Genomic DNA, 27,686 nt, shown 5'->3' with positions numbered 1-27,686 from the left:
GCGAAATGCAGGCCAAGCGGCGGGGACAGGCGCGGTCCTTGCTGTCAGCCACTGTACTCCGTCGCACTTATATTACGTCTGCCCCACCAGTCTGTGACTTCCGTGGGCAATGGGCCCCCTCTTCTTTGGTTAATGGTGGCGGGTGGCCCCCAGAAGGATCAGTGGAGTAAGTTCGGGGAGCGTGATCCCCATGCAATATAGGTGGGTCTCCAAGAGGACTAGGAGGGGCACTTCACGTACAGTCATGTATTTCCCGCCGCTCGGGCCCCCTTAGCAATGGCGCAGTATGAACTCACCCGGGATCCCCGCACGGCGGGCAGCGCCGCAGGCCAGATCCCTCAGGGGCGACCGTCTGGAGCACCTCGAGTGACGGGGGCCTTCCCCTCCGCAGCACGGCCCCCCAATCACTCGTATATGGCCAGCGGGTCTTCTCCGGCGGGGCTCCCAGCCAATTCTGCACTTGGGGGGGGGGGGGTGAGGGAAGGGCAGGCGCTCACTCACCGGCTGCCGTTTTTCAGCCGGGTCCCCCGTTTCAGCCGATCTCTGTCCCAGGCATCAGCGTGCCTCTCCGGGGCAGGGTGCAGCAGCGCGGGTAGGCCAGGCACTTGACTCGGGGGGGGGATCCTCCTCAGGATCTCCCGGGCAACACCGCCTCTTGTCTCCCCTGGGGTCGGAGGATTCCGAGCCCCGCTCCGCCGCGGCGCCCCCTGCAGTCCACACGTTGCCGCCGTAGGCCCCTCACCCGGCATCAGGCCTGCCGGACATCTCCCCCGGCCGCCGCAATCACCGGCCTCCGCCGCCCCTCAGACAGGTGCTCACCGGGGACAGGGGTGGGGTGCAGGGCGTCTGATCCCTCCTCAGCCGGCTGGACCTTCGCTCCGGTCCCGATGTCGAAGGAGCACCGCAGGCAACAGGCCTCGAGGCCGGGGTGGAGTCAGACTCGGGCCGATGGAGTTTGCCCGGTCGCCATCTTGGGGAAGCGATCTCGCTCCGGCGTTCTTCCCTCCTCAGCCGATTACCGCCTGTAATCGCTCAAAAATGTTCAGAATGTCGGCAGAAGAAGTGTCGGAGCTAGCCCAGACTTCAGTTTTGGGTTAGTTTGGAAGATTTGGCAGGATTAGATCGTCGGATTCATACAGCACACCGGGAGCCGAGCCGATGCACGTCCTACTCCTCCATGCTGTTGGCCATGCCCCTCTATCTGAATTATTTTTGGACTTTACACATCCTTTATCCAAACCAAGTTCAATTGCATTAATTCATCCAAACGCTTCTAAGTTGTAACTAAAGACCAATTTTTTTATTCATTTTTTTAAATCAAATGTATTTATTATTTTAAAAGCACAAATACAAAACACACTGTCCTCAAATACATAAGCTTATAATACATAGGCTGCCCAAAATATCATTCTATGTTGGGTCCGTCTTGAGTGTTCCTTGAACCAATTGCCTAATGTTCGTACATTGCACATGTAATGCGATTACACTGGTAATCCTCTTATCAGCCTTATTTTTCTGTTTTGGTATAGACTCCTCTTTTCAGAAATAGTCGAGGGGTTTCAGTCAGTCAAATTCTGGCCTCATCGGGACTATATAAGGAGTCTGAATCCCCTAACTTAGAAATCCTTCCAAACTGCTCAAGAACAGCCTCAACACGCCACCCTTTGAATGAATCGCAAAACACCCCTCGGGGGGTACACATGGCTGGTTAGTATTCAGTACTCGGTACTTGCTGAAAACATGCCATCTCTCCGGGGCTTACAGCGTCTCGTCTAAGCATGGGCGAATTTTGCGAATCTCGCGTTCGCGAATTTTGCGGATTTGCGAACTCGCAATCCGCAAAATCCGCGAATTCCCGCGAATTTGCGGATTTTTTTTTTTGTGTGTTCGCGCGTGTTTCTGCCAGTTCGCGAGGGTTTTTACAATTTCGCAATTTGCGAACTTACCTGTCGGGTCGCAAGTTTTGGTTGTCCAGTGTACATTATTTTCGGCAAAGCAAAGCACACCTTCCCTGCCTCAAGTGACCTGAATTAATTTGGGGCTGATTAATGTGTCACAGAATATTTTTTTAGCTGGCACCTGCTTCCTTAGTGCTTCCTGATTAGTGATCTTTTGCACTTGCTAAGTGCTTTCATTGTTGCAAAATTAGTTACAACACCTGCCCTGCCCCAACTGACAATAATGAATTAGGGGCTGATTAATGGATTTTAACTTCCAGCCTGGCTCCTGCTTGTCTCCCTTAGCTGTAATTCAGGACCTTTGTGGCATATGTGTAACTATTCTGAGGTTCAGAGCAGGGTCACATAATAGTTGCAACTGGCAACTGAACTCTGGAGGGGCCCCTCAGGAAGCACTACAGGAAATGGCTACTAATGATGAGCCTGAACTTTTGAACCTGGTAAGTAGTTTCAGTTTTGCTAAGATCGTATTTCTGCAATTTAGCACTTACTCGCGGGGTGCGAAGTTGTACTGGCAAGCCGCGAACTCACGCGAACAGTGCGAGCAAGCCATAAAATCCGCTGCTCGCGGATTTGCGGATTTTGCGGGAGATTCGCGGATCTCGCAGATTGCGAATTTACCGAAAATCCGCAAAATCCGCGAGCGAAACGGATTTTCCGCCCATGCTTAGTCTTGTCACACAATGAACATGTCTCGAGACTGCATGCGGCCAGAAGGTTTTGGACTTCTTTTACCCAGTGTTCGTCTCCTGTCTCATATAGGTTAAATTTTAAAGGTGAGCAAAGATGTCCGTTTGCAGCCAATGTCATCATCAGCAGTGGTCCATCCTTAAGGGTGGAGGGGCCATGCCCCACACCTTTTGGACATAAAGTGTCCATCTGTCAGGCCGAGAATAGTTCAGCCTGACCGACACTCTTTATTTTCAGGTCAAGCAGTCAGGTGCTAGACGTGTGCTGAATGTGCAGGTTCCTGACTGCCTGGGCTGAAATTTCTGGGCAAGGATGTCACAGCTCCTGTGGGCGTGACCTCCTAAGCTCAGCAGAGGTCCTTGAGGCCCTCCCCCTCCTGATGAGGGGGAGAGTCAGTAATAGCTTCATTGCTGGTCGCTTCTATTTTAAGCCCTGAAGTGCCCAGGGCCAAGTGTCTATCACTGACACCTTGTCACAGAATGGGGTTAGGTCAGCCAATGAGGGGAGGCAGCAGTCCCAACCCTCCAGGTACCTCTGAGGCTTCCCTCTGAGAGCTGCAGCAGGCAAGTGTTCTGTTTTAATTGGCTGTTTGGTGCAAGCATGTATTTATGAATGTATGTGTAAGCCTGAGTGAATGTTGTGAATGGGTGTGTGTGCGCGTGTCTGCATGTGAATGTATGGGTGTGAGTATGCGTGTGTGCGCATGGGCCTCCGGCCCCTCTAAGCTGTACTTACCGCCACCACCGGTAATCATTTCATACAGCCCACCGATTTCTGCTGATTGACTCTAGAGACCTAAAGACTCAGTGGGGTCTAGTGTGTTTTGTTTTGTTTCCACAGTTTGGAATCCTTGCTCTTTTGTTTTGGGAAAAAATGTAGTGTCCTGCTGGACACATAATAATGCAGCCCCTCCCTAGGGGCAGTGCTAACACCCACACACATCCCACACAGGTCTCGCCAGTCAGGTGACCTTGCTAATGAAAATTCAATTTACAGACTATGCTAGAATTGTACCTGCTGCAGAAATATATTCACATAGAAAGTAACACATAGGAAACATGTACCTGTTGTAGAACGTGAAAAAATCAGATCAATTGTATTATTAATATTGCAAATAAGTCATAAATTAATCCTGTTTAGAAAAAATGTGTAGTACAGAAATGTATGTGAAATAATATAAAAGCATTTTTGTAACAGGCTATCATTCTTGAATGTGCCTCTTTTGTTAGGCATAAAAGTATTTTCTTTCGACTCTTGCTCATACCATAATAGAATAATAGATGTGCATTTAATTTTAGAGCATTTTGCCTAGCACCAGCAACTTACTTGAGAATGTGCTGACTTCAAATCTATGTTTCTTTAGCTTCATTGCACCATGTTAGGTCATTGATCTTAATCCAATGAGCTTCTATGACTACTTGAATAATAATTTAGATATAGTTTATGAATGCTTCTCAGAATATTATTGAGAATTTTTCCCATCATATCTGACTTTCTTTGTATTTACAATGGACATAGAGCGCATGTTTTAGCTTAGGTAAGAAGGTTCTCGTGAGAACTTTCCTCCATGTAACTAAGTCTTTTACTCTATATTGGCATGAATGTTTACCATGGGTATCTCGCTTGATTTATGCTGTCACTAATCAACCTTTTTATTGATATTTCTGTTAAACGACTAGCCTGAATAAAGATGCAAAAACAATGCTAACCCTTTAAGATGAAGGTGTTGAAAACGTCATCAATCTCTCATCATTGACTGAACATTAATCTGACAGTTGCTAATGTATGCAAAGTTTATGTTTTCATTCTAGCTCCATTCTTACATGGTGGCAAAGGTCCATTGACCTTTTCAAGACCCATCAGGATTTCCCAAAGGACAAAATCTGTAAATTGGGTGTTTAGTTTGGCTAATCTTCAGGTTCCCTCACTAATAAAAAGAACCCGGGTGCTCAGGCTAGAGGCCAGTTAAGCACCAACTACACTAGTATCCGTATGGTTATTTTACATAGTATGGGAGCCAGGAGCGCAAGGCCCATTGGGCTGAAAGGGCTTTAGCCCCCCCCCCACCCCGTTGTGTGTGGCAGCCCAGGCTGAGACAGCTTCCTGGGCACACACACAGCCGCACCTTAGTACTTCACAGGTCTTTAAACGACCAATTACTTGCAAACGAGGCTTTGTTGTTTTTTCACCCCTTCTTAGAGCCCCTGCATCTCCACTCTGACTATCGCTGGAAGAATTAGCCCCCACAAAATTTTGAGTAGCCCCCCCCTGAAATGTGGCTCTAATTGCACCTCTGATGGGGGCCTACCGAAATTTGTAGTCCCCCCCCCCCAAGAAATGTGGCTCTAGTTGTCTGATGGAGGCCTATGGCCCACTACTCTACATGCACCATAATCTCTATTCTGATTGAGGGCTTTAATTTAAAGCATAAGCGTGTGGAGGAGGGCTTGATGTGACCTGGGGAGCTTTTGATATTGCATTGTCTTTGGAGTGCTGGAGGATGCACCTATCCTTGCAGCAGCAATGCTGTAGCACAAAGTTATTCAAGTGACCTTGCCTCATGTAACGTAACATTTGATCTTGTGTTTTGAGTATCTGCCATTTAGTGCAGTATTATACCTCTATTTGTACTTTGTACACTTTTGTAACCTACACACGTGTCACTTTTTAGGTCTCGCCTAGCTATCGCGTAAGCGATCGCTATGCGAGAGATTTAGTAAGGGGCGCCAGAAAATGCTCCCAAAGACCTTTGGAATGCGGTTTATGGCCAGTGCATGTCAGGCATTCAAGAGCGAAGCTTGCATCTGGCATCGGATTTGAAAGCAGCAGACTGCTTTCGCGAGCGCGCGCTTGGCCTCACTTCCTGCTCACCCTCTTACAACAATTAACTTTCGTTTTCGATCACACCCCATATGCTCGTTCCCTTCCACCCTTCCTTTGAAGTCCGCTTTTCTTGTTGTTTACAAACCATTGCGTTGGTTGACTCGCTCACAATTTCTGATTAGAAAACAGGCACGCCCCGCATGACTGTCCTTCTTCCTGTTTTCATCATTCATTCATACTGTTTGTGACTAAGAACCCGAAACGCACTCACCTTGAGAATGGAACGCGCACACTGTCGCAGCAGAGCGTGCACGCACTGATACGAGAGCATGCATACTCTAGTATCAAAGCACTTACACTGCTGCACGTCTCACACTGCTGCCGTCTCACACTGCTGAACGCCTCACACTGCTGCACCCCACACTGCTGCACGCCTCACACTGCTGTACCCCTCACACTACTGCATGCCTCACACTGCTGCACACTGCTGCATTACTCACACTGCTGCATGCTGCACACTGCTGCACGCCACACACTGCTGCCCGCCACACACTGCTGCACGCCTCACACTGCTGCACGCCTCACACTGCTGCATGCCTCACACTGCTGCACGCCTCACACTGCTGCACGCCTCACACTGCGGCACGCCACACACTGCTGCATGCCACATACTGCTGCATGCCACACACTGCTGCACGCCACACACTGCTGCATTACTCACACTGCTGCATGCTGCATACTGCTGCACGACACAATGCTGCACGCCTCACACTGCTGCACGCCTCACACTGATGCACGCCTCACACTGCTGCACACTGCCGCATTACTCACACTGCTGCATGCCACACACTGCTGCACGCCACACACTGCTGCACGCCTCACACTGCTGCACACCTCACACTGCTGCATGCCTCAGACTGCTGCACACTGCTGCATTACTCACACTGCTGCATGCTGCACACTGCTGCACGCCACACACTGCTGCACGCCACACACTGCTGCACGCCTCACACTGCTGCACGCCTCACACTGCTGCATGCCTCACACTGCTGCACGCCTCACACTGCTGCACGCCTCACACTGCGGCACGCCACACACTGCTGCACGCCACATACTGCTGCAGGCCACACACTGCTGCACGCCACACACTGCTGCATTACTCACACTGCTGCATGCTGCATACTGCTGCACGACACAATGCTGCACGCCTCACAATGCTGCACGCCACACACTGCTGCATGCCACACACTGCTGCACACCACACTGCTGCACGCCACACACTGCTGCACGCCTCACACTGCTGCACACCGCACACTGCTGCATTACTCATACTGCTGCATGCTGCACACTGCTGCATTACTCACACTGCTGCATGCCACACACTGCTGCACGCCTCACACTGCTGCTCGCCTCACACTGCTGAATGCCACACAACACCACCATATCACTCAGGGGCACCACCATATCACTCTAGGACACCACATCACTCTAGGACACCACCACATAACTCTAGGACACCACCACGTCACTCAGGGGCACCACTCAGGGACACCACCACATCACTCAGGGGCACCACCACATCACTCAGGGACACCACCACATCACTCTGGGACACCACCACATCACTCAGACCAACCACATCATCACTCAGCACCACAACAGCATCACTCAGCACCACAACAGCACTGTCCTTGCTTGCTACCAACAAGCATTGCCATAGCCAATAGTACTCGCATTAGGAAAGTGTAAGCTATTGGCTTTGTGAATAACAATGCTGTTAATTTATATATTTTCAAGGCCAACACATATTTAAAAAAATTGTCATTTACAATACCAATTGCTCACACTTTCCTAATGCGAGACCTATTGCATTGCAAATGCTTGTTTCCCCTTGTAATGTATCGTTTGCTACCTCTTGCATTTTGTTTGCTCTTGATACATGCACAATTGTCACTATTGTTTTATGTAACGTAACGTTTGCTCTTGTAACATGCTGACTTGTAATTTTTTTCTCATGTTTCACTACTGTTCCTATTGTGAAGCGCTTTGACACCTTCGGGTTAAGTCCTCGCTATAAAAAAACGCATAAAATAAAATAAAATAAAACTAACACAGAAGTTGGATTCTGCCCTCACTTCTGTGATGCAATTCGCAGCCGAGAGCCATCCGGCCAGTAGCTACGTCATCAACTGTGCGTCCACCTTCTGGTCCCGGGCATAGGCTCCACCCAGTGGCGCTGAAGCCGTGGACCCCTTTGTAGTTGATGGCTATAGGATGACTCCGTAGGCTTGTGCGCGAGTGGTTTAGGATGTTCCACGCAGCTCTTTACTATTGTGTTGCACGAGCAGTAGGAATGAGGTTAGTTGGACTTGTGTGTCTTATGTACCAGAATGGATCCGCTTACCGCTCTGCGGCACAATGCACGGGGCTGCTCATTTTCCCTCTGGGTGGTTTGTTGTTGTTGTTTTTTCAGTGCTTTACTTTTCTGTAGCCCAGCGGCGATAACGTACCATACCTGCAATGTAAACGTCTGCGTGGTATCTGGTGGTTCTGGCTGCCTTATTACTAGCCCTGGGTCTCACCACGCCCACGTCGGGAGTGGTGAGACTTATCAGGCACTTTAGCATAGGGACGTTGTAACGATCTCAAAGGAAGTTCCTTTGTTGGGCAGGTTTTATTGCTGTGGAGAGTTGTGCGGGCATGACCGGGTTGTTCTGAAGTCTAGCTGCCTAGGCCTTTATCTAAACTCCTCGTTGTCTTCCTTTTGTAATCAATATAAAGTTGAAAAGTAAGACCTTCTGTAGTGAACGTGGGCAGGGTCTGCACATAACGACACCTCAAACTATCGCTCCTTAGTCTTGCTTCATAAAAAAGCATCAGAACTATGTTGCAGAGTCACACTTTGTTTTTAGTTGGGGGCGAAACGCACGGAATGCGCCTGCAGAGGAAGTTTTAACTAGCGCGAATCGACTAGTGTTTGGCAAACATTTTTTTTCCCTGTGTGGGATTCCGCTGTGTTTGCGACATTCGAAGACCGTTCGCAAATAAGGCAATCGGCAAACAAAATATCCTGTTTATTTACACTTGTATGCAGGATGTCGAGCAGCTGAGACATGACCGTGCACTCCGTTAAAGGCAGCTTTGCTCGTTTAATCAGGGTACAATCCCAAGACCTCCAACAGATGAAGTGAGTTGACCCACTCGAGCTTGATGTATGTTGTTTGGGCGAATGCAAGACCAAAAGGGTGACCGGAACCCAATGTACGGAAGATTATATTATGAATTTTTAATATGAATGTTTCGGAAAACATGAACCTGTCTAGAGTTAAAGCTGCCTCTTGGCCAGACCTAAAAATAAGTTCCATGTATGAATTTGTGGGGAAGAATGGGTGTAAAACTTCTTGTTCAAGATAGGTCAGGTTTGCCCAGGTATTGTATTGTGCTTGAAAAACAATTAAATATAAACTTGAGGTTTACGTAGCAGTAGAGTAATAGGCGACCACTACATGGAAGTTGTGGTCTATATGTTGTGTGTGGATAACTTGACTAAGTGCACTTGTCTTTAACAGTCCAGGTGGTTTAGGATATCTGGATTCTTGAAATTGTCACATGGACTGGTGTGATAGTGTGGTAAGCGATGTGGTTCGTGCATATGAATCTGTTTGCCAGAGACAGCAAAGCCTGTCACTTAAGGAGGACACTCTGAAATTGTTTGGATTGTGTGATATGGTTTTCTGATGCTCTTGATAACCATGTTTACAGTGGGTCACGTGAAATATCGAACGAGTTCTGTAAATGGTGTGTTAACATATTACCGTGTTTAGTGTGTGCTGCTTTGATAACTAAAAATGTGTTTTTATATTTGTTATAGAGCTTCAGTACTAATTTAGCATTGGGATGCTTTACTAAGAAATCTTGATGTCTGGGTGCATCATGGACTGGACATCCCTGAGACTCTTATCATGCCTTTTGCAACTCCATTTCATTGATCATCTGTTGTGGCTTAATTACATTTTCACAGCTCTTGCCCATCACTCATGTAACTTAGTTCTTCAGGTTTAAACAATTCTCCCAGGTTAGCTTAATTTTACTAGCTTATAGCATATGAATTTGTTTATCAGCAGAAATAAGCCCCAATGGGTGAATGTGCACTTTTACTGATAATTATTGTTACACAGATGGTACTGATCTTATTGACCTTGAAAGGCTGAGTGGTCTATCCAGGATATGGCCTGTGGCCATGAGGTAAAACTGCGATTCCTGACTCAGTGGGATGGATTATTGTACTCAACTAGACCTAATTATGATTGTCTCCAGGAAATACACACCAGAGCTAATAGGCACATATTTGCCGCTAAAGTTTGGAGAAGGGTAACCGTTTTCTGCCTTTTTATTTAATTGGAGAGCCTCCTGTCTTTTGTTTCCCACCTAGCCATGTCTTGGATCTAAGCACTATCTCTCTATATTGGCAATGTCTATCTTCAGGACTTTTGGAGTCTGAATATTTCTCATTAAAGTAGGCTATTAGAAAGCATCTTTGGGTCTGGTTTGACAGCACAGCTGTGTGCAGTACCTATTATTACCAATGTTGGTGGGCTTTGGCACTTCTTAATGGGGGTATTTCTCTCTCAGCTTATGGTATTAGGCATTGAAATATAATATATTCTTTTGCTTTCCTTTGCAATGCATAAGGGACATGTTAGAATTGGGGGTCTCTGGTTGGCACAGGTAGGTACTTGTGACAAGCAGGGACCCTCTCATCTAGTCAGGGCAAGGGAATTACTCTCTTAAAATAACTCCTGCTCACCCTCTAGGTGGCGTGGCGCGAGCAGTCCAGGCTTATTTCTGGAGCGATGTAAGTTAAGCATGTGTGACCACATACAGTAACCCAGTGACAACACTACAAATGGACACCACACAGGTTTTATATAAAAAAATAAGTATACTTTATAGAGAGTTATCACAAGACCAATAAACGACAAAGAATCCACAGTACTATTAAATTTCAAGAGTTCAGGTTAAAAAGGCTTAATTCAAGGTTCTGTGCGAGTCGGTAGCCCTGTCTGGCTACAGCGTTGTTGAAATTACACAGAGCCTAGCAAATCCAGCGGACAGGGCTGGTATGGGCCTACTCACATGTCGACATACTCAGTCACAGTACCTTTTACTTGAGGCGGCTGGCACGGATGTGCGAGCCGGTTCCGGTGTTCGCCGCGGTGCAAAAAGGAAGCGTTACAGGACGCGGTGTCCCTCGATGTGGTGCAGGCAGTGACCCGTTGACAGTCTGTGGATCCAAGGCTTGCGTTGCAGGGCGAGGCAGTGCTTTGATGCAGTGCTTGCGGTGTGGTGACAGAACTGGAGTTCGGGAGCTGGAGTCGAACAGTCCGGACAGCGGTGCGAGTCGGGCGGTGCGTCATGAAGCGTGTGAGGTGGTGCCCAACTCCGGTGTGGTCACAGAACTCTGAGTCAGCAGCAGGGACCTCTTCGGTCAGACCAGTACGAATCTGTGTAGCGAGGCGTTGCACGTCGCGGTGTCCACCCGTCGCGTCCAGGCTATGGCTCGGTGACGGCGTCAGGACGGAGTCGGTGAGCGCAAAGCTTGCGTTGTTCGAGGTGGACGTTGCTTGATGCAGTGCCTACAGGACACTGGGCCGGTCGTGAGAGTCGGTGGTCACAGCTCCATGCCTCTGTAGCCACTGAAACAGCATTTCCAGCAGCAATTCACAAAGGCTGGCGAAGTCCACTGGTCCTGGGACTTTGGTCAGGGGGCAAACTCTCTTCCAATCCCTTGGAGATCTTTTGCACAAGTTGAAAGAAAAGTCCACAAAGTTCTTTCTCCTCTCTTTGGCAGTCAGGCAACCACTGCAGGCCAATCCCCCAAGCAGCACTTCAGCTTGGGAATAGTCTGTCCTCAGTTTCTTCAGGTTACTCTCCTCAGCAGAGGTTTCGTCTTGTAAGTCCAGAAGCGATCTAATTTCATGGGATCAGGGTCCCAATATTTATACCCCAACATTCTTTGTTCTCTGAGGAGAGAAGGGCCTGTGCCCAGTCCAAACCAGTTCTGAAGCACTCTGTTTACCAGACTTCTCCTTTCCTTTCCCAGTGCAGGGCAGAGACATCAGACACACCACAGGGGGTGGCACCAGCACTGTGGGGGGTGGGCACAGTCCTATTCAGGTCCCAGGTGTATCTACTCCCTCCCATCTAGATGCAGATCTCTCTATACACCACTGTGCTGACTCATTCTGTCTCCTGGAATCTCCCAGCCCTGTCACTCAAACTCCAAACAAGGAATACACAACCTAGCAGAGGCAGGCTTAAATTTTTAGGCAAGCAAATACCTAATTTCTAAAAGTGCTATTTGCAAACACAGAAAATTAAAATAAACTTCACTAAAAGATGTAATTTATTATTCTGAGTCCATGTATACTAAACTCAAATTTCTACCATGTTCTCTGAGTCTGTTAGGATTATAAACTGTAATAATTCTAACAGCCCATTCTGGCCTATGGAGAACAGGTAGCCTTGCAATAGTGAAAAACGAAAATGGCTTTAATTCACTATTAGGACATGCCACACACATCAGGGCTTGTCCTACCTTATACTTACAATGCACCCTGCCCTTGGGCCTACCATAGGGGTGACTAATATGAAAAAAAGGGAAGGTTTAGGGACTGGCAAGTGGGTGCAGTTGCCCAGTCAGCATGACAGTACCAGACTGCACGCAGGCTCTGCAATGGCAGACCGTAGACAGATTTTACAAGGCCGCTTCTGTGGGTGGCACAGCCAGTGCTGCGAGCCCACTAGCAGCATTTGGATTTACACGCCCTGGGCACACTAAGTGCACTGTACTAGGGTCTGACAAGTAAACCAAATAGTCAATCATGGAACCACTAATTAATACATCAATTTACAAGTGAAGTGCAGTGAAGAATGCGTCCTAGACATCTGTCTAACACTCCATCAGTCATGCCTACCGATGTCGATACTCTGCTGGACCCTGTAACGGCCTATGCTATGTGTTGTCCCCAGCAGCTACCAATCCCGATGACTGCATTCATTGAGATCTCGGACGCAAATTGCAACTGCTGAGGTACGAGAGTAAGCAACAGGCGCGCAGTTATCATCCGGTACGAACATTGCTGATGCGGCCAATGCGGAAGGCCATAGTTCACATCTATGTGCGGTTAATCTTCTAAACTAGGTATTCCAACTTTCACCTACAACGGTAGATGACTTTTTGTCTACAGAAATAGAAGATTTCATGTTTTCTCCAAGCCCAAACACTGACTTATGATTTTGGCACACAGTGTACTGAGACTCTGAATTTGACCTTCATTATTTCAAAACAAGGAACTAACTTTGGAACTTTTTCCTATGATTAATTTTTTTTCTCCAAATTTTTCTTTTTCTTTTTTGGCACAAGTAATCTGCTTATAGTAGAATTCTTTTGATTACTTCCAGAGACAATATGTGACTTTGTCCACACCAGTTGATGTATGTAATCTGACATGAAATGGTTTCGGCCCCTTTTTCTTCTGTATTTACGGGCCATTTCATAAATGTACATTTTCATGGTTCATTCATTTAGCATTCAAATGTCAACATATGCTTAAAATGAAACATTGCTTTACTATGTACAGCACTATTGCATTTTTATGCATAGCAACACTTTTAGATGCATTTTTTAGGAATATGTTTTTTAAACCTATTTTAGCAAATCACGCAATACTCTATTTTAGATATGTTTAACATGTTTAGGATTTAGTAATGTCGTTCATACAAAAGTGGAGTGGGTGTTGTGTGTCGATTTAGATACCGTATATAGATTTCCCAAATCATGCCCTTATATAGGTACAATTCACTTTGCCCTTATTTAGGCATAGAAATCCAGCCCTTATTTAGGCATTGCTCATGCTAACCAAATACAGGCATGGTCAACAACATCCGTTCATCTTCGTCACGAGTTCTTGGAAAACCAGAATCTTAAGCCTTTGGGACTTCCCCTTTCCTGGATATTGATTTCTCCAAGAACTCATTTATTATGCATGAACATCTATTCCTTAGGGGTTCATTCATGACGTTCTTATGCCCGGCTCGTACGTCAATACCGGCATTCCTAAACACCTTCAAGGTATAAATATACCTTCACTTGCAATGGCAAATCACGGTGCACAGTGCAATACGGCTACCTACTTGCATGACGCGTCTCGCCACGGCAAGTTCGGAAGGAAGTCAAACCCCCAGCTGACACACTGACCAAACGCTGTCATCCTCCTCGCTGAGAATCCAGCTCCTTTGTTTCTGACTCCCCTTGCGGGGTGTTAGAAATGGAGTCCTGGGAAGAGATACCAACCTCTCTCATTCTAAGGTATGGAGCAGACTAGGACAAAGAAACTTTTGGCAACTCTTGGCACAACTAAACTAAACTATAGCTAAACCGCACCTACTTCTTCCCTCATACTTTACTTAGTTTAGGTTCACTGAGGTAGGATTGTTTTAGAAGCACCATTTGAGTATTTTAGGCTGTGTTATTTATGTATGTATTTTTATATATGTCATAGCTACAGACCATGCTATTGCAGTATTATTTTATCTTCCTGCTAACGCTGTACTTATTATACTTCTCATTATGTCTTACGATTGTAGCAGTTAATATCTCTTGCTTGAGAAATAAGACTGTTCAATAAACCCTTTTATTGAAACTCCTGTCTCTATTTCTGTGCAACTCTGTAGAAATGAAGCATGCACGATTGACTGAGTGAAACTGCTATCTAATATTTCCACGATTCTGAGATTGTTCGACTCTAAGGGAAACTAAGTTGACGTGTTTATGCGGTTGACAGAAACTAATCCCTTCTTGTTCATTTGAGAACTTTCTAGTGACCTCTGAGTTAGCTGGCTCACACAAGTAATTAAGTATTCAATAGAGACATTCTGACCTCAGCCCTATGTCAAAACTATAGAGTATATTTTTCCAATGCGCAGAGCCTATCAGGGATATAGGAATTACACTACACTATAGAAATGCATTAACACTAATGCCTACAGTTCATGCACAATATTTGGGTTGCATGGATTCCCACACAGTTCAACTCAATAAATTGAGACTTGTACATGTTACCAAAGTCACTTTAACAACATCCTTTAAGTGAGAGTGTATAAATCACTGTTATACATGCGTACAAGTATGTGTTTTATATACTCCCTCAGCCCTGAAGAAGTCGTGGGGTAATCCTCTGTAACAGCGACGAAACACGTGTTGGCTAAGAAGGCGTAAGACTTGAAATTAAAGACTACGGAAAATACAAAGACAAGCATCATTGTGATTAATAACGCAACTCATGTGTTTTAAAAGCTGAAACAAGTGCAAAGGATCTTGTATATGCATTTATTTACTTGTTAGCTGTTTTATGGGTATGTACGGGCATTGTTGTGCTTTGCGATTTGAAGTCGGTATAATAACGCACTTCTCAAGGGAGTTTTTCCTCCTTATGTGGACCTAGTAAGGTCAAGATTGGTAACGACCGACTAGCGTGGCAGAGGCACAAGTGGAGCACGGAGGCCGAACCTTTTTTAGCAGATGGTTAATTGAAAAACCACAAAAGGAGGACATCCCCTGAGAAGTTGGTTATTATACCGACTTCTAATCGCAAAGCACAACAATGGCCTTGTAAATCCAATACTAGTATCCTCTGAAAAAGAAAAAATCAGACCTCGGTGGCTCCCTTGTGCATATATATATATATCAAGTAAACGAGGAGACCTTAAGGATTTTTTTGAAAAACAAGAGGATATTGATTCCATTAAACTGATGAAATTAAGTGAACGGAACCAGAAAAGAAAACTCCATACTATGGTGGAGTTTGGAATAAGGAATAATCAATTAATGTGAGAGAACTGTCCTGATAAAGGTGTAAAATCATATACCGAAACGCTGCGTCGACAACTTCTGTTTTTTAAATGTTTATGTGAATTGACATGTTTTCAACTTTGTTTTATGCTACTTTTGTACAGAACAATTGTATTGTTTTTAATAAATTTTGTATTTCTAAAGATTTTTTTTTTTCATTGATCAATATATTATTGTAATTTTATGTGTGGCACTTAAGGCTTTTTTTGTGAGGTCAGTGGATGCAAGAAATTTGCTCTTGTGTTTGAAACCATAATCAGTTGGTTAAACTGTAGGGACCCCTCTGTTTCACAATATTTCTCTCCTTGTCTCTTATCGGATTTCTGAGGAGACCTCCCTTTTTTTTCTTTTCTTTCATCTAGATATTGACACTTTCTTTAGAAGTTAACCCTTTCATACCAACCGCCGTTACCTCAAATTGGTGTGGAATGAATACTACTTTAATCATGGACAAGTCATCTACTAACAACAGTATTTCTTCCAATGTTGTGTTAATAATTCTGTGCACAAATTGATCCCGAAATATTTGATCCTGAAATACCAGTTAGTCATATTTAGCTGTCAGTTCGTTAATATACGCATTCACTGACTCATTGCGTAATTAACTCTGTTCCAAAACATATGCCTGGCAGCTATTCCATTTATTTTCTTTCCAAATTTAGTTCTAGTTGGTTTACTTTCGTCTCCCATGAATCCAATTTATCATCTTCGTAATTAATTTTAAAGGAGGTAAATGCTTTGAAATCCTACAGCATTCCGTACCAAATTTTTAAGCATTGCCAACTTTTGTTTGCCAGTTTAAGATTCTCCTCCTACATTTTCAACTTCAGCTTCAAATTGAAATTGGTGAGCACATCACACCAGTTATGCTCTCAAGCATCAATTTCCCTATACAGTCACTGAATCACTGGTTTTTGAATACTTCAAAATACTTCAAAGAGCGCAGTGTGCATGTAGCTAGCGCACGGAGCGTGGTGAAAGCTCATCACTGTACTATAGAAGTGTGATGCCAAAGTTAGTTTTGGTGGCGTTCGTGTGTGTATTCGCACAAGTGATTTATTCTACAGTACATTTTACCCCCTCAACCCACTGTTCAGCATATTAACATACCACCTTGCAGGTCTATTGATGTGGACTTTGCTTTCGAGATCAACAGAACTTCCCTGGGTTAATATCTGTAAATGCCTTTCTTCTGGTCTTATCTTCAAAACTGGCCTGCACTTCAAACTCTGTCAGCGTCACACTTTGCCATCTCATAGCCAGTATTTTCAAAATGCTTTTCGGACAAAAGGTGGGTATAATGTAATAACTTATTGAGCTGATACAGTTGACCTCTATCGATAGGAGAGATCCTCATAGACTGGAATTTTTGAGTGAAGAGAACCTCAGCTTAGAAGAGAATCCGGCATTCGAAGATTGCACTAAGATGCAGTAGATGTTTTTTCTCTGTGGTTTATTTTGTATTCTAATGATAAACTACAAATGCCAGAACGGAAATGGCAGATTTCAGTGGGAAGAATTATGACCCGCACTTAAGCCAATGGATTGCGCTTTAGTATCAAGTATCCATAAGCCATTACAGTACCTCTCCTCCAGGGCTACCCTATAAACTATCATTCTAAAAGTTCCAGCTACCTCGACCATCATTGTTTTTCTCAGCTGCCCCCCACCCCGTCGTCTAGCATAGTACTAAATTGCAACAAATAAAACCTCACATCACTCCCCAATTGATTTTACAGTTCTCATTAGTTTCCTTGGTCCTTATCCTCCTCTGTATTAAACACTCCAGTAGCCATCCCAGTTTCCATTGCTTGGACCATTGCACATCACATACCCCACAGTATGCCAGTGAATAAATGTGGGTGGTGGAGTGGAACGCAATGAGAAGATGTCACAGATGTTGGTGTCTTAAAATCAGGAAGTATGTGTCTCTAAAGAATGCACTGTGTGCTTGTTTTATGACACATTGCTGATGGATTTGTTCCAGTTGCTATGAGTCAAGCATGTTCTGCTGCTGCATGTTGTGTATTATCTTTGTCTAAAGGAGGTTCTACTGTTGATGCTCATGCTATACATGCTATTTTGAGTAAGCAAAGCTTGCTGTCTGCTCAGGTCTGTGTGGGTGATGAGCCTATTGGCTACTGCTCATAGAGTGACTGTTTTAAAGGTCTGGAGTTTTCCAAGGAATAACATACAAATTAAGTGCTAGCCTGTTGGATATCATAAGTTCTTCAACTGTGAAATATCTATTCGGGGCATACCAAGAACTTAGTGGGCTTACAGCCTACCTGTTTCTTACCACTAGTTGACTTTGTCATTAATTTGCTTGCTTCTTATTCAGTGGTTACCTTGCCTATCTTGTGTTTATGCCTCCCCTGGAGGATAGCCTCTTTACCATCCTTTTGATTTGGTGACTTGTATTCTTACACTGCTCACTTGCAGGGAACTACTTTTTCTTTTTGGTTAAGCACTCAATGAGTGCATGCACTTTTCTGTGCTTTCCCTCGTGTTTCTTTTGTTAACAACTCCCTTCCAGTGTATGAGTGTTTTAGTTTTTCTCTCTCGTGTTTCTCCCCTGTGTGCTGCACTTTCTGCTGTGCTTTTTGCCTCCATGCCCTATGTTGCCTCTCTCCTTTGTATGACTTTCTTCCTCTCTCCCCCCACCCCCACCCCCCCTTCTTCCATCCGGCTTAATTTTTGTAATTTTTCAGTACCGTACCCTCCTTACTCGCTCCACCAAACCATGCGTGTATTTGCATTTTTTTGTAATTACTCTTTTTTTATTATTTTTTTTATTTTTAGGACAAGGCAGCTGCTACTTGCTACTACGCTGCTCTGCATATATTAAACATTCCAAGTAGCAACTGGCATCTTGGATAGGGGAATAAAAAAAATTGGAGGCAGCATTATTCTGCAGGCACATGCATTTCTGCTAATGTAAATGCTGTTACGCATATACATGTCACCAACATGACACAGCCACCAGGAGCAGCATGTCATTGCACCTCTATTACACGCCCCCCCCAACATACTGTGCAGCATCGACAAATGTTACACATGCTGTACAACATTGAAATTGGTAAAAAGCATTGCCGAAGCAAATAGGTTAGCACAGCGAGACCTATTGGTGGTGATTTTTAGCTTTTTTTTTGTTAGTACTTGAGGTCCGGCATTCAAATTCAGAAAACAAAACTATAAGTACCTGAATCCAAGTACTCCAGGATTGGAATATCTAATCATGCCTTACAAAAGAAGCCTTCTGTGTGCTATGGGGTCCGTGCAGTACTTATTGTATTATATGAAAACATTTTACTATTTTGCTCCCTTGATGTACCTGTTCTGTGTCTTTGGGAAATGTTATTTCTGCTTTCTCACTGCCTTTCTGTGTAAAAGGAAGCATCAATTTCTGCTGCGATCTTGTTCATGCGCTGTAAAGGTACTTGCTTTAAAAATGCCATTATTGCTGATTTGTATTTTCTTCCTTGAATCTGTGGTGCTCTGATGCTTCCTATGCAGTAGTTGATCTGTTTTTGAAAGAATCATGCTTTGCTGCCGGCTGTGCATTTACTGCAGTGTGCCTCAGGAATAGACATGCCTTGCATGCACTGTTTCTGTTGCAAGTTTAGAAGGTTGTTCGTGTGCTGTACCTGTTCGGTATGTAAGGAGTCACTTGAATTACATCTCCTGTACGTGCTCCATGATTGGGGAAGCTGGCGAATCCAGTTTTTTAATCAAATTATTTCCGAAGGCAGAGGCATATTTTGCTTGAACATGCACAATGTCCCAATAAGCCCCCTTCTAAGATATGTTGGGTGAGAGTCTATGAAGGGGGACAGTTTTCAATTTTTCACCAGGGTACATAGACGCTTCTGACATGCCTGAATCCTAGATTCTCTCAACTGTGTCCACCCTGTCGAAAATTCATGTCTGCAAGTTCAGAATTGCATTTAAAACCATGCCACATCACATAGGTCTAAAACTGTTGACCTCCACCTTTTTATATTTATTGACCTTTCTAAAATAAAAGTACATTATTCTTTAACCTCTTTTGTTACACTTCCTTGCATGTTTGTCTGACTCTCTCGCCCTGAATGGACTGTTAATTCAAGTGCTCCGAATGCTTCCCTCTTTCCAGCTGTTTATACCACAAAGGATTTAATTGGTTTTAAATCAGAAATTGAATGTAAATATTAATTGGAACAAAATTATATAGTCCAAGCTTTTTTTTATAACAGATTAATTATGGTGACTACGCTTTTGTTTTAATTGACATGTTTGTGTTTTTGTTTTCTAGGTTATCGGACTCCTAATACTGGAAAGAAGCCTGAGCGTTGGTGCATAAGTTGTGACTAACCACTACAAAATCATGGAAGCAATAACTAAGATGAATGATGTACGCCATTTGGAGTGTTCTCGCTGTAATTTTAGGGGCAGCGATGATGAAAATTTACAAATACATATGGGGACCATCCATCCTGAATGTTGCGATGAGATGGATACAGCTGGTTTGGGAAAACTCGTATTTTATCAAAAAAGTGCAAAGCTCTTTCATTGTTTCAAATGTTTTTTCACCAGCAAGATGTTTTGCAATGTCTACTATCATATTACTGCCAGCCATTCATTACTAGACAAACAGGCTAATGAGCTAAATAATGTTTTCTCTGCAAAGATGGAAGAAAATGGAAATACAACACTTGAAGACAAGCCACTTATAGAATCAAGTGAAGATGAAAAATCGATGGATGATTCCAGTGAACAAGATGAGAAAGAGCAAATAGCGTTGCCTATGAAGCCCGAAGAAAGTGTGTCAGCTCTTCTACAAGAACAAATAAAGTCAAAGGAAGAAGAGAGTTCTGATGCAGACTCAAATAGCTGCACATTAAGAAAGCAAAATATGAATTTGCTTGACAAAAAGGGCAAGTTGTGCAACAGTGATGAAGAATTTGAATCCAGTGATAATAGTAGTACATACCCTGTGGCGAGCAAACCTGCAGCTAGTGCTTCGCAAATGATGCACATACCAGAATTTTCAGACGACGAGGATACTCCTGGCCTTCCAAACAATATCATGGAATTTTCAGACAATGAAGAGACAGTTCCTCTTCCAAGTGAGTTAATGGATTTCTCAGACAACGAAGAAACACCTGCAGTTACTAAGAACGTGATAGACTTCTCAGAGAGTCTAAAGGTCCCTTCTGTGACAAAGCAAATGATGGAGTTTTCAGATGACGAAGAAACCCCGGCTCTTCCAGAGGATTTGATGGATTTTTCAGACAATGAAGACAACCCTCCTGAGTCAAAATGCCTCAAATTTCCAGCAAATGAAGAAAGTACAACGTTCTCAAAAGAAAAAGAGTTTTCAGGAGATGAAGATTCCCGCTCACAGTCTAAAGATGAACCTGAATGTTCAGATGATGACGAGAATACTGTACTCCCTAAAGATGTACCAGATTTTTCAGATTCAGAGGAGGCTTCTACTATGTTGAAAAATATACCAGAGTTTTCGGATGATGATGATGATGATACACCTGCTCTGCCCAAAGGCATACCAGAGTTTTCAGATGATGATGAGTCACCTTTACCAAAAGGCATTCCAAAGTTCTCTGGTGATGAAGATAATACAGCCCAGTCAAAAGAAATGCATGTTTTTTCAGATGACTATTATAATACTGGTCTTTCAAAAGGAGTGTCTGGCTTTTCTGATAATGAAGATATTTCAGCTCGTTCTAAAGACATCCCTGAGTTTTCGGGCAATGAAGATACTTCCACAAGGTTAAAAGACTTAATGGACTTTTCAGACACTGAGGAGATACCCACTTTGTCAAAAGACATGGAGTTTTCAGATAATGAAGAAAATTCTCGACCTAAAGACTCAATGATGTTTGCAGGTCTCAGAGAAGCTCCTGGCCAACCAAAGGGCATAATATCATATTCAGATAATGAAGATGCTTCGGCTCGACCAAAAGGCATAATGGAATTTTCAGATGATGAGGAAATAAGTACTTTTTCAAAAGACATACCCAAGTTTTCAGAAGATAGCATTAGTCCTACAACTCCTACACGGCCGGATGATGTGTTAGAATTGACAGATAACCTTATAAATTCTGAGCCTGTTAAAGACATGCAAGCACATTCACCAAAGTCTGCAACTTCAATGCAAGCAGAGAAAACATATTTTGCAGATAAAATGTCCTCACATCCCACTGTTCCTGTAGAAATACACACACCTTCTCAATCAAAGGATTTACGGGAGTTTTCAGAAGATACCCCTGCACAGTTGAATGACTCGCTGGCATCTCTGGGAGATGAGACTCCTGTTGATTCAAAGGATGCATCCGAGTCATCAGAAGAAAAAGAGACTCTAAATCAAGAAGAAACAATGTTAAAGTATACCCGACGCGCTAAAGGAAAGTATTACTGTTTAATGTGCGAGTGCCGTCCCATGAGGAAGGGTGCCGTTTTGCATCACTTGGTTGCAAAGCACAATATTCCAAGTCCATATCACTGTAAAGATTGTGGAAAGAACTTTGTTTTAGAAAACATTTATAAAAATCACTGTATGTCCCACACTGAAGGTCAGTATAAGTGTACTCGTTGTAGTTTTGAAACAAATCACCCCAGGGGTTTCAAGAAACACCAGACCCATTGCCAAAGCAGACATAGTGAAGGAGCAAATAAAAAGCTTTTTGAATTTGGGGAAACTCCTGAAGAAAGCATTAAAGATGACAATGATGAGGATGGCGAAGAGAAGCATTCAAACACAGAATCATAAAACAAGCATCACAATCTTTCCATGTAAAGAAATGGTTGCCAAAATATTCGGTGACAATTGAATGTTAGCATTTTAAAATGACAGCTGAGCAAAACGTATCCGTTAGCTGCTTCCTAGATCAATTGAAGTGCGCCACAAACTTCATACAGTATTTTGTCGCGGACAGTGTTTCCTTCAACTGCCAAATGTTTTTTTTTCTTTATAATGAAACATTGTAACAAACTTATTAAAAGCCAAGAATGGCTCATGCTTTATTCAAATATACTAGTACTTCTAAGGAGGACAATATAAAGGCCTTTAGCAGTGCCATTTGGGAGCATACTAGTAACGCTATAAAAAACACCTCACTCATAATTTACTGCTGTTAGGCCAGCACACATCGTGAAATGCTCTTGGGAAAAGAAACGTGTTCTGGAACTTACTCCAGATCATTTTAGCATATTTATTTTTTGCTTTTTTCTTAATGACATAAACTTTATCATGCAAAGAAGATTATAATATGTTGATAGTATTCATTGGAAGAACGCTGAAATAATTTTGGTCTGTACTCCTTCTACAGTGTGACATGTGCATTGTCTCTTGACTGTCGAACTGTTCAAATTGGTATATTCACAAACCTTTTTTAAACTGTTTTTATCATCGATATTGTATACATAATGGTTCTTATAACTGAACTGCAGGATATCATTTCTTTTATGTGATAGGTATGGCAATTATTTTTAACTTTGCATTTCGTAACTTCAACTAACAAAAAGGTATTAATTTGATTGTGATGAAACTATTTGACATCTATGACTTTTTAACCACTGTTAAACCACTTTTACGTATAATGTGTTGATGTAGTCTACGTTTTACTGGAAAAAAAATTGAGGGTTTAATTTCCTTTCGGAATTTTTGTTAATTTTGATATACAAGCAAAATCATTTTATGATGTTTTAATGTCTCAAAGAGACAAAGCTAATAACGATTTAGTAGAAGCCAATGCATATTGGACACCAACGAATGATTCACTTTGTTCTGTTTAAATATAGAGCTCCTACAATACTGCTTCAGACAGTATGCTCCACTTTGAGCTTTTCTGCAACCCAGATAAGTCCTGCATATTGGAAACTGATTATTCCAAATTGGTTTCTTGTAAAAGTAGTTTGCACTATTACATTTTTGGTACATCTTAGTGCAAGGATAGAACAGTTACAAATAATTTTCATTGAAAACTATTTGTTTTGATTTCACCACACAACTCCCCATCAATGCAAAAAACTTCACTTCAGTTATTTAAGTTTTGACTATTGACATGATTTGTTCTCACCCTTGATTCTCCTATAGACAAACTGTGTCATTTCATAACACAAAAGACTGTCGTTTCACCTTTTGGCTCCAGGTATGTTAAGAAAATGTCTATTTTCAATTACTTGAATGAAAGTAAAATTTTTATAAGATCATAAACCAAGTTGTAGCGCGTTTCATTCCCACTGTAAATTTTGGTAAGATTTTGATGCTACTCTAACTTGTTCTTTTTCAAGTATTATCTACATTCAGTTCATAACATGATCAAGGTAATTTGGTAGTACATTTCTATCTTTAATACATGATATTTAGGATTTGTGTAGAAGAGGTTTTGTATTAATTTCTCTTTCTAGCTTTTCAGCTATTTCAGGTTGTTGATCTGCTTACTGGTGTATTTTCTTTGCCAGCGTCATTCAGAAAAAATACGATGTTAATGCAACCAATGACATGGTGTTTTTCTCACTGTTTATTTTGATTTCAGTTTTTTTTGGCAAAAGTTGAGGATGACCAGTTTTCCATGCAAAATCTTTGTGTTATGTGTTGCAGGTTTCTAATTTTCTTGATTGCTTTAATTTTTATTTCGCTTTACATGTGTGTTCTTTGAGCTCACACATGTCAAATCAAAAGATTAGTTAAAGTAGAAACCAAATGCTTGCTGGTTCTTCAAACTAACACAACAGAGCAAAAACTAGAGGGGAATGAATTTATCCACAGCATTTATCCATAAGGGATATACTCCTGATTGTATCCCATCATGAACCTGTGGGTATCTGCCATCTAGTGGAAGGACCAGAAACTGCTTCTGTAGGTGTTGTCATACAGTTCTTTGTATGCTGTGACTATGCAAGTTATGCTTGGCACATCTTCAAATCTGCATGTATGTGTACCCTCTTCTTTTTTTTTTTTTTTTTTTTCTTTCTTTTTTTCCTTTCTCTTTTTAGGTCTCGCCTATTACACCCCGAAGGAATGATAGGCGAAATTTATAGTAAGCAGACCTAAAAAGTCTACCCACTGCGGATCGCATACAGTTCATGTGAGCCAGGCGCGTGCACATCATCGCCAGCCACATCACACACCACCATTTGTCTGTGCCTCAGCATCAGACTTCAAAGGCTGCCGCTCCCCCGCCCCCGCATCAGACTTGAAAGTAATGCACTCCCCCACCACAGCAATGCAGAGAGCTTGTTTGAAGTGCCTGCTCCTTGCACCATACACAGCCCATCCCTCTTTATATGCCACCCACCTCACTCTGCCTTTTCCCTCATCAGCTGCTTGCAGCTCCACACTCTCTAGACGCTGAAGTACAAAGCTTATTCCATACGTCGATAGATGTCTCCTAGATATTCTGGAGTGCAACATCTTGACTCCCAACGTGTGCGGCTCTGCTTCATTCCAGCCACTGCCCGGTCACGTTTAACTTCTTGCGATATGTCTCTCCGGCTTACTGCTTCTCTACTCTCCAAATGCGCAGCTCTGTAATGCCGCAAAACATGCAGGGTCTGCAAATTTGTTGTCTTAAAACGTGTACGACTTGCAGATTCAGAGTGGTGGCTGCTTCTCGTTGTCACGCAGTTCAGTGTCACCCTGTTTCTCTGACTTTACCAGTCTCTCTGTATTAGCTGCACTCTACCCCTTGATTTTATTCGGTCTTTCTGTGTAGTTATCACTGTTGCCCTAAGGCCTTCTCTGCCCAGGGCCTAAGTACATTTCACTCATAGCGCCTGCGCTCTGCATTGTGTCACTCGACTCTTTTCTCGCATCGACAGTTGCTGTGTCAGTCCGTCTATCCGTGCAACTCTGCCCTTCCCTCTGTGTCACCCTGTTGCTCTGTATTTTCACAACCTCTCTGTGTCAGGGTGTCTTCAACCAGTCCCTTCCCCATTTTCCCCTTCCATGTACCCATCTGTCTCTTCCACCCATGTACATGTTTTTCCTTCAGTTGTGACTGTACCTTCTCTCCAGTGACGCCCTATTCCAGTAGACCTCCTCTCTCTTGCACCCAGTGTCTCTGCTTATCATTCTCTCCACAACTTTCTATATTCTCCCAGCGCCCCTCTGCCCTCGAGGGGATGTCTGTTTGTCTCTTTCTCTGTGTCACTCTTTGACTCTTTCGGTGTCTCTTTCTGTCTCTCAGTCTCTGCTTCTCTTTTTGCCAGATTCCCTTTCTATCACCTTACTTCAGCCTCCCCCGAGTAACTTTACCTCACAGAGTACATTTTTCCCCCTGTCGTCTATTTTTCTCTGTGTCATTTTGTCCTGTTCTCCGAGTGTCACTCTCTATCTTTCTTCCATTGCCACTCTGACCCGTCTCTCTAGGTCGCACTCTGCCTCTTTCTTGACTTTGTGTCCTTAGTGTGATCCAGTCACACCAAGTCTGCCTGCTTTCTTCTTTCTCTCAGCCAGTGTGACTCGCTTGTGTCTCTGTCACCGTGGCCCGCTCCTCTGTTTTGTTGAACTACTTTCTCTCTATCTTTCACTGTCTCTGTGTCAATCTCGGACTCTTTCCTGTCATGCCTCTTAGTCTCATGCAGTCCTCCCCGCCTCATATCCCCTGCCTTACTCCCTCTCGCAAAAACGCACGCGAGCACGCTTCCGTGAGCAGACACAGCCTCGCGTGCATTGTCACCGTCTCCGAGGCCTCCCAGATACGCACAAGCTGCGAGGGCTATTTCAAGCTCCACCTCGGACTACATAGAAAGCGTTGTGTGCACAATACACTGCTGTGACGGCTGCTTGTGCACCAAGAGCTCCTTCCGGAAAGGGCCTTTCGTGAACAGACACCGACTGCATGGGCCGCTTGTGAACTGAAGCACAGCAGGAGATAAATCACCAAATACAGGTTAGCTTTTTTACTGAATTATTTATTCTTAATAAAATGGGTCCTCTTTTCCCAGATCCTCGCTCCTTCCCGCTCCTTATGTTTCCCATCCCTCACTTCTTTGCTTTCTCCAAATACCATGACGTTCCTCAGATTCGAGTCTGCCCATCATTTTTATCCATGTTCTGTTCCCTTCTCTTCTTTTTTCACAATTCCTAATCTTTCATGCCCTCCCTCTCTCACTAACTCCTCTGGTCCTAGGATTTTCCTCTCCCATCCCCAATTAGTGCACCCCCTCTCGTTTACCCTCTTTCTACATCTCTATGCACCTCACCTACAAAACCAGCCCTGCTTTAACATACCTCTGTCTACCTCACCACTCTCAATACACTTATCAGTGCCACCTCTGTCTACTTGCCTTTTGAATCTTTATCAGTCTTCCACCTGTCTCTTTACCACTTTATAGGCTTCTCTCTACCCCTGTAACAGTTCTATTATTCAACATCTGCAGTTTCCATCACAGCTCGCCGTGTCTCGCTCCATCTGCCTCACCTCACTCTCAAACTCATCTCTTTGGCCCACCTCTCTGTTTGTATCTCTTTCCACTTCACTCTGCCTCTGTCTCAACCTTATCTTTTCAGCCACACGTTCTGTGGCGATTGAGCACTTTTTGGATACTGGGGCCTGGTGGTGTTCGTTCTTTTTTTATTTATTAAACTCTTCTCATTAAAGTTTTTAAAATGTTGCACAACCTATTAGAAAGACAGTGTCATTCGAGTGACAACTATTACAATATGGCACAGTAAAAATCTGTAGGTTCCAGCCCACTGTAGTGTGTGTTGGTAGTAGTGCGCTTTGATGGAACAGCATTGAGGTATACTCGCGCCAGGATCAGAGGGTGGGTCTGGTGATCATGGGGCGAACGCCTGGAAAGGCCCCTTTACAATATAGGACTTTGTGCGAGATACCAGTAGCAGCTGCCGCCTAAAGTCAGTGTCTGTGATCTTTTGTAAACTTCCTGCAAGTAGCTAGAAACCGACCTCTGTAAAACACTCTATACCTGCAGATTTCAAAGTGCTATATAAAAGTGCAAAACAATAAATAAAGCCCTTCATAAAACTGCTAAGCAATAAATAAAATAGATGTTTGTTAACAGCAGGAATTGGTTGACTGATCCCTTCACACACACACAACCCCACACACACACACAACCCCACACACGCCCACAACCCCACACACGCCCACACCCCCACACACCCCCACACACCCACACCCACACACACAACCCCACACACACACAACCCCACACACACCCCCACAACCCCCCCCCACACACACCCCCACGCACACACCCCCCCACGCACACAACCTCCCACGCACACAACCCACCCCACGGAGAGGTGGAACATAGCATAGAGCTCTGTG

The 27,686-nt window shown here is 43.8% G+C and overlaps 1 protein-coding gene across 1 annotated transcript; it reads left to right on the top strand.

The window, feature by feature from the left end:
• Positions 1-7,664: 7,664 nt before the first annotated feature.
• Positions 7,665-23,602, top strand: CHAMP1 (chromosome alignment maintaining phosphoprotein 1). Its single transcript, XM_086934584.1, has 2 exons — positions 7,665-7,829; positions 19,679-23,602. Exon 2 carries the CDS (start codon positions 19,751-19,753, stop codon positions 22,154-22,156), a length of 2,406 nt encoding a protein of 801 aa, XP_086790710.1. The 5' UTR covers positions 7,665-7,829; positions 19,679-19,750; the 3' UTR covers positions 22,157-23,602.
• Positions 23,603-27,686: the final 4,084 nt, after the last annotated feature.

Source organism: Lissotriton vulgaris, chromosome 8 (assembly GCF_964263255.1).
Source record: "Lissotriton vulgaris chromosome 8, aLisVul1.2, whole genome shotgun sequence".
Taxonomy (NCBI): domain Eukaryota; kingdom Metazoa; phylum Chordata; class Amphibia; order Caudata; family Salamandridae; genus Lissotriton; species Lissotriton vulgaris.
Note: the sequence above shows the minus strand (reverse complement) of the source record. Positions and strands in the feature narration are given on the sequence as shown.

Excerpts from the sequence above, each read along its gene's own strand:
- CHAMP1 (XM_086934584.1), top strand. The coding sequence starts at position 19,751 with ATGGAAGCAATAACTAAGATGAATGATGTACGCCATTTGGAGTGTTCT.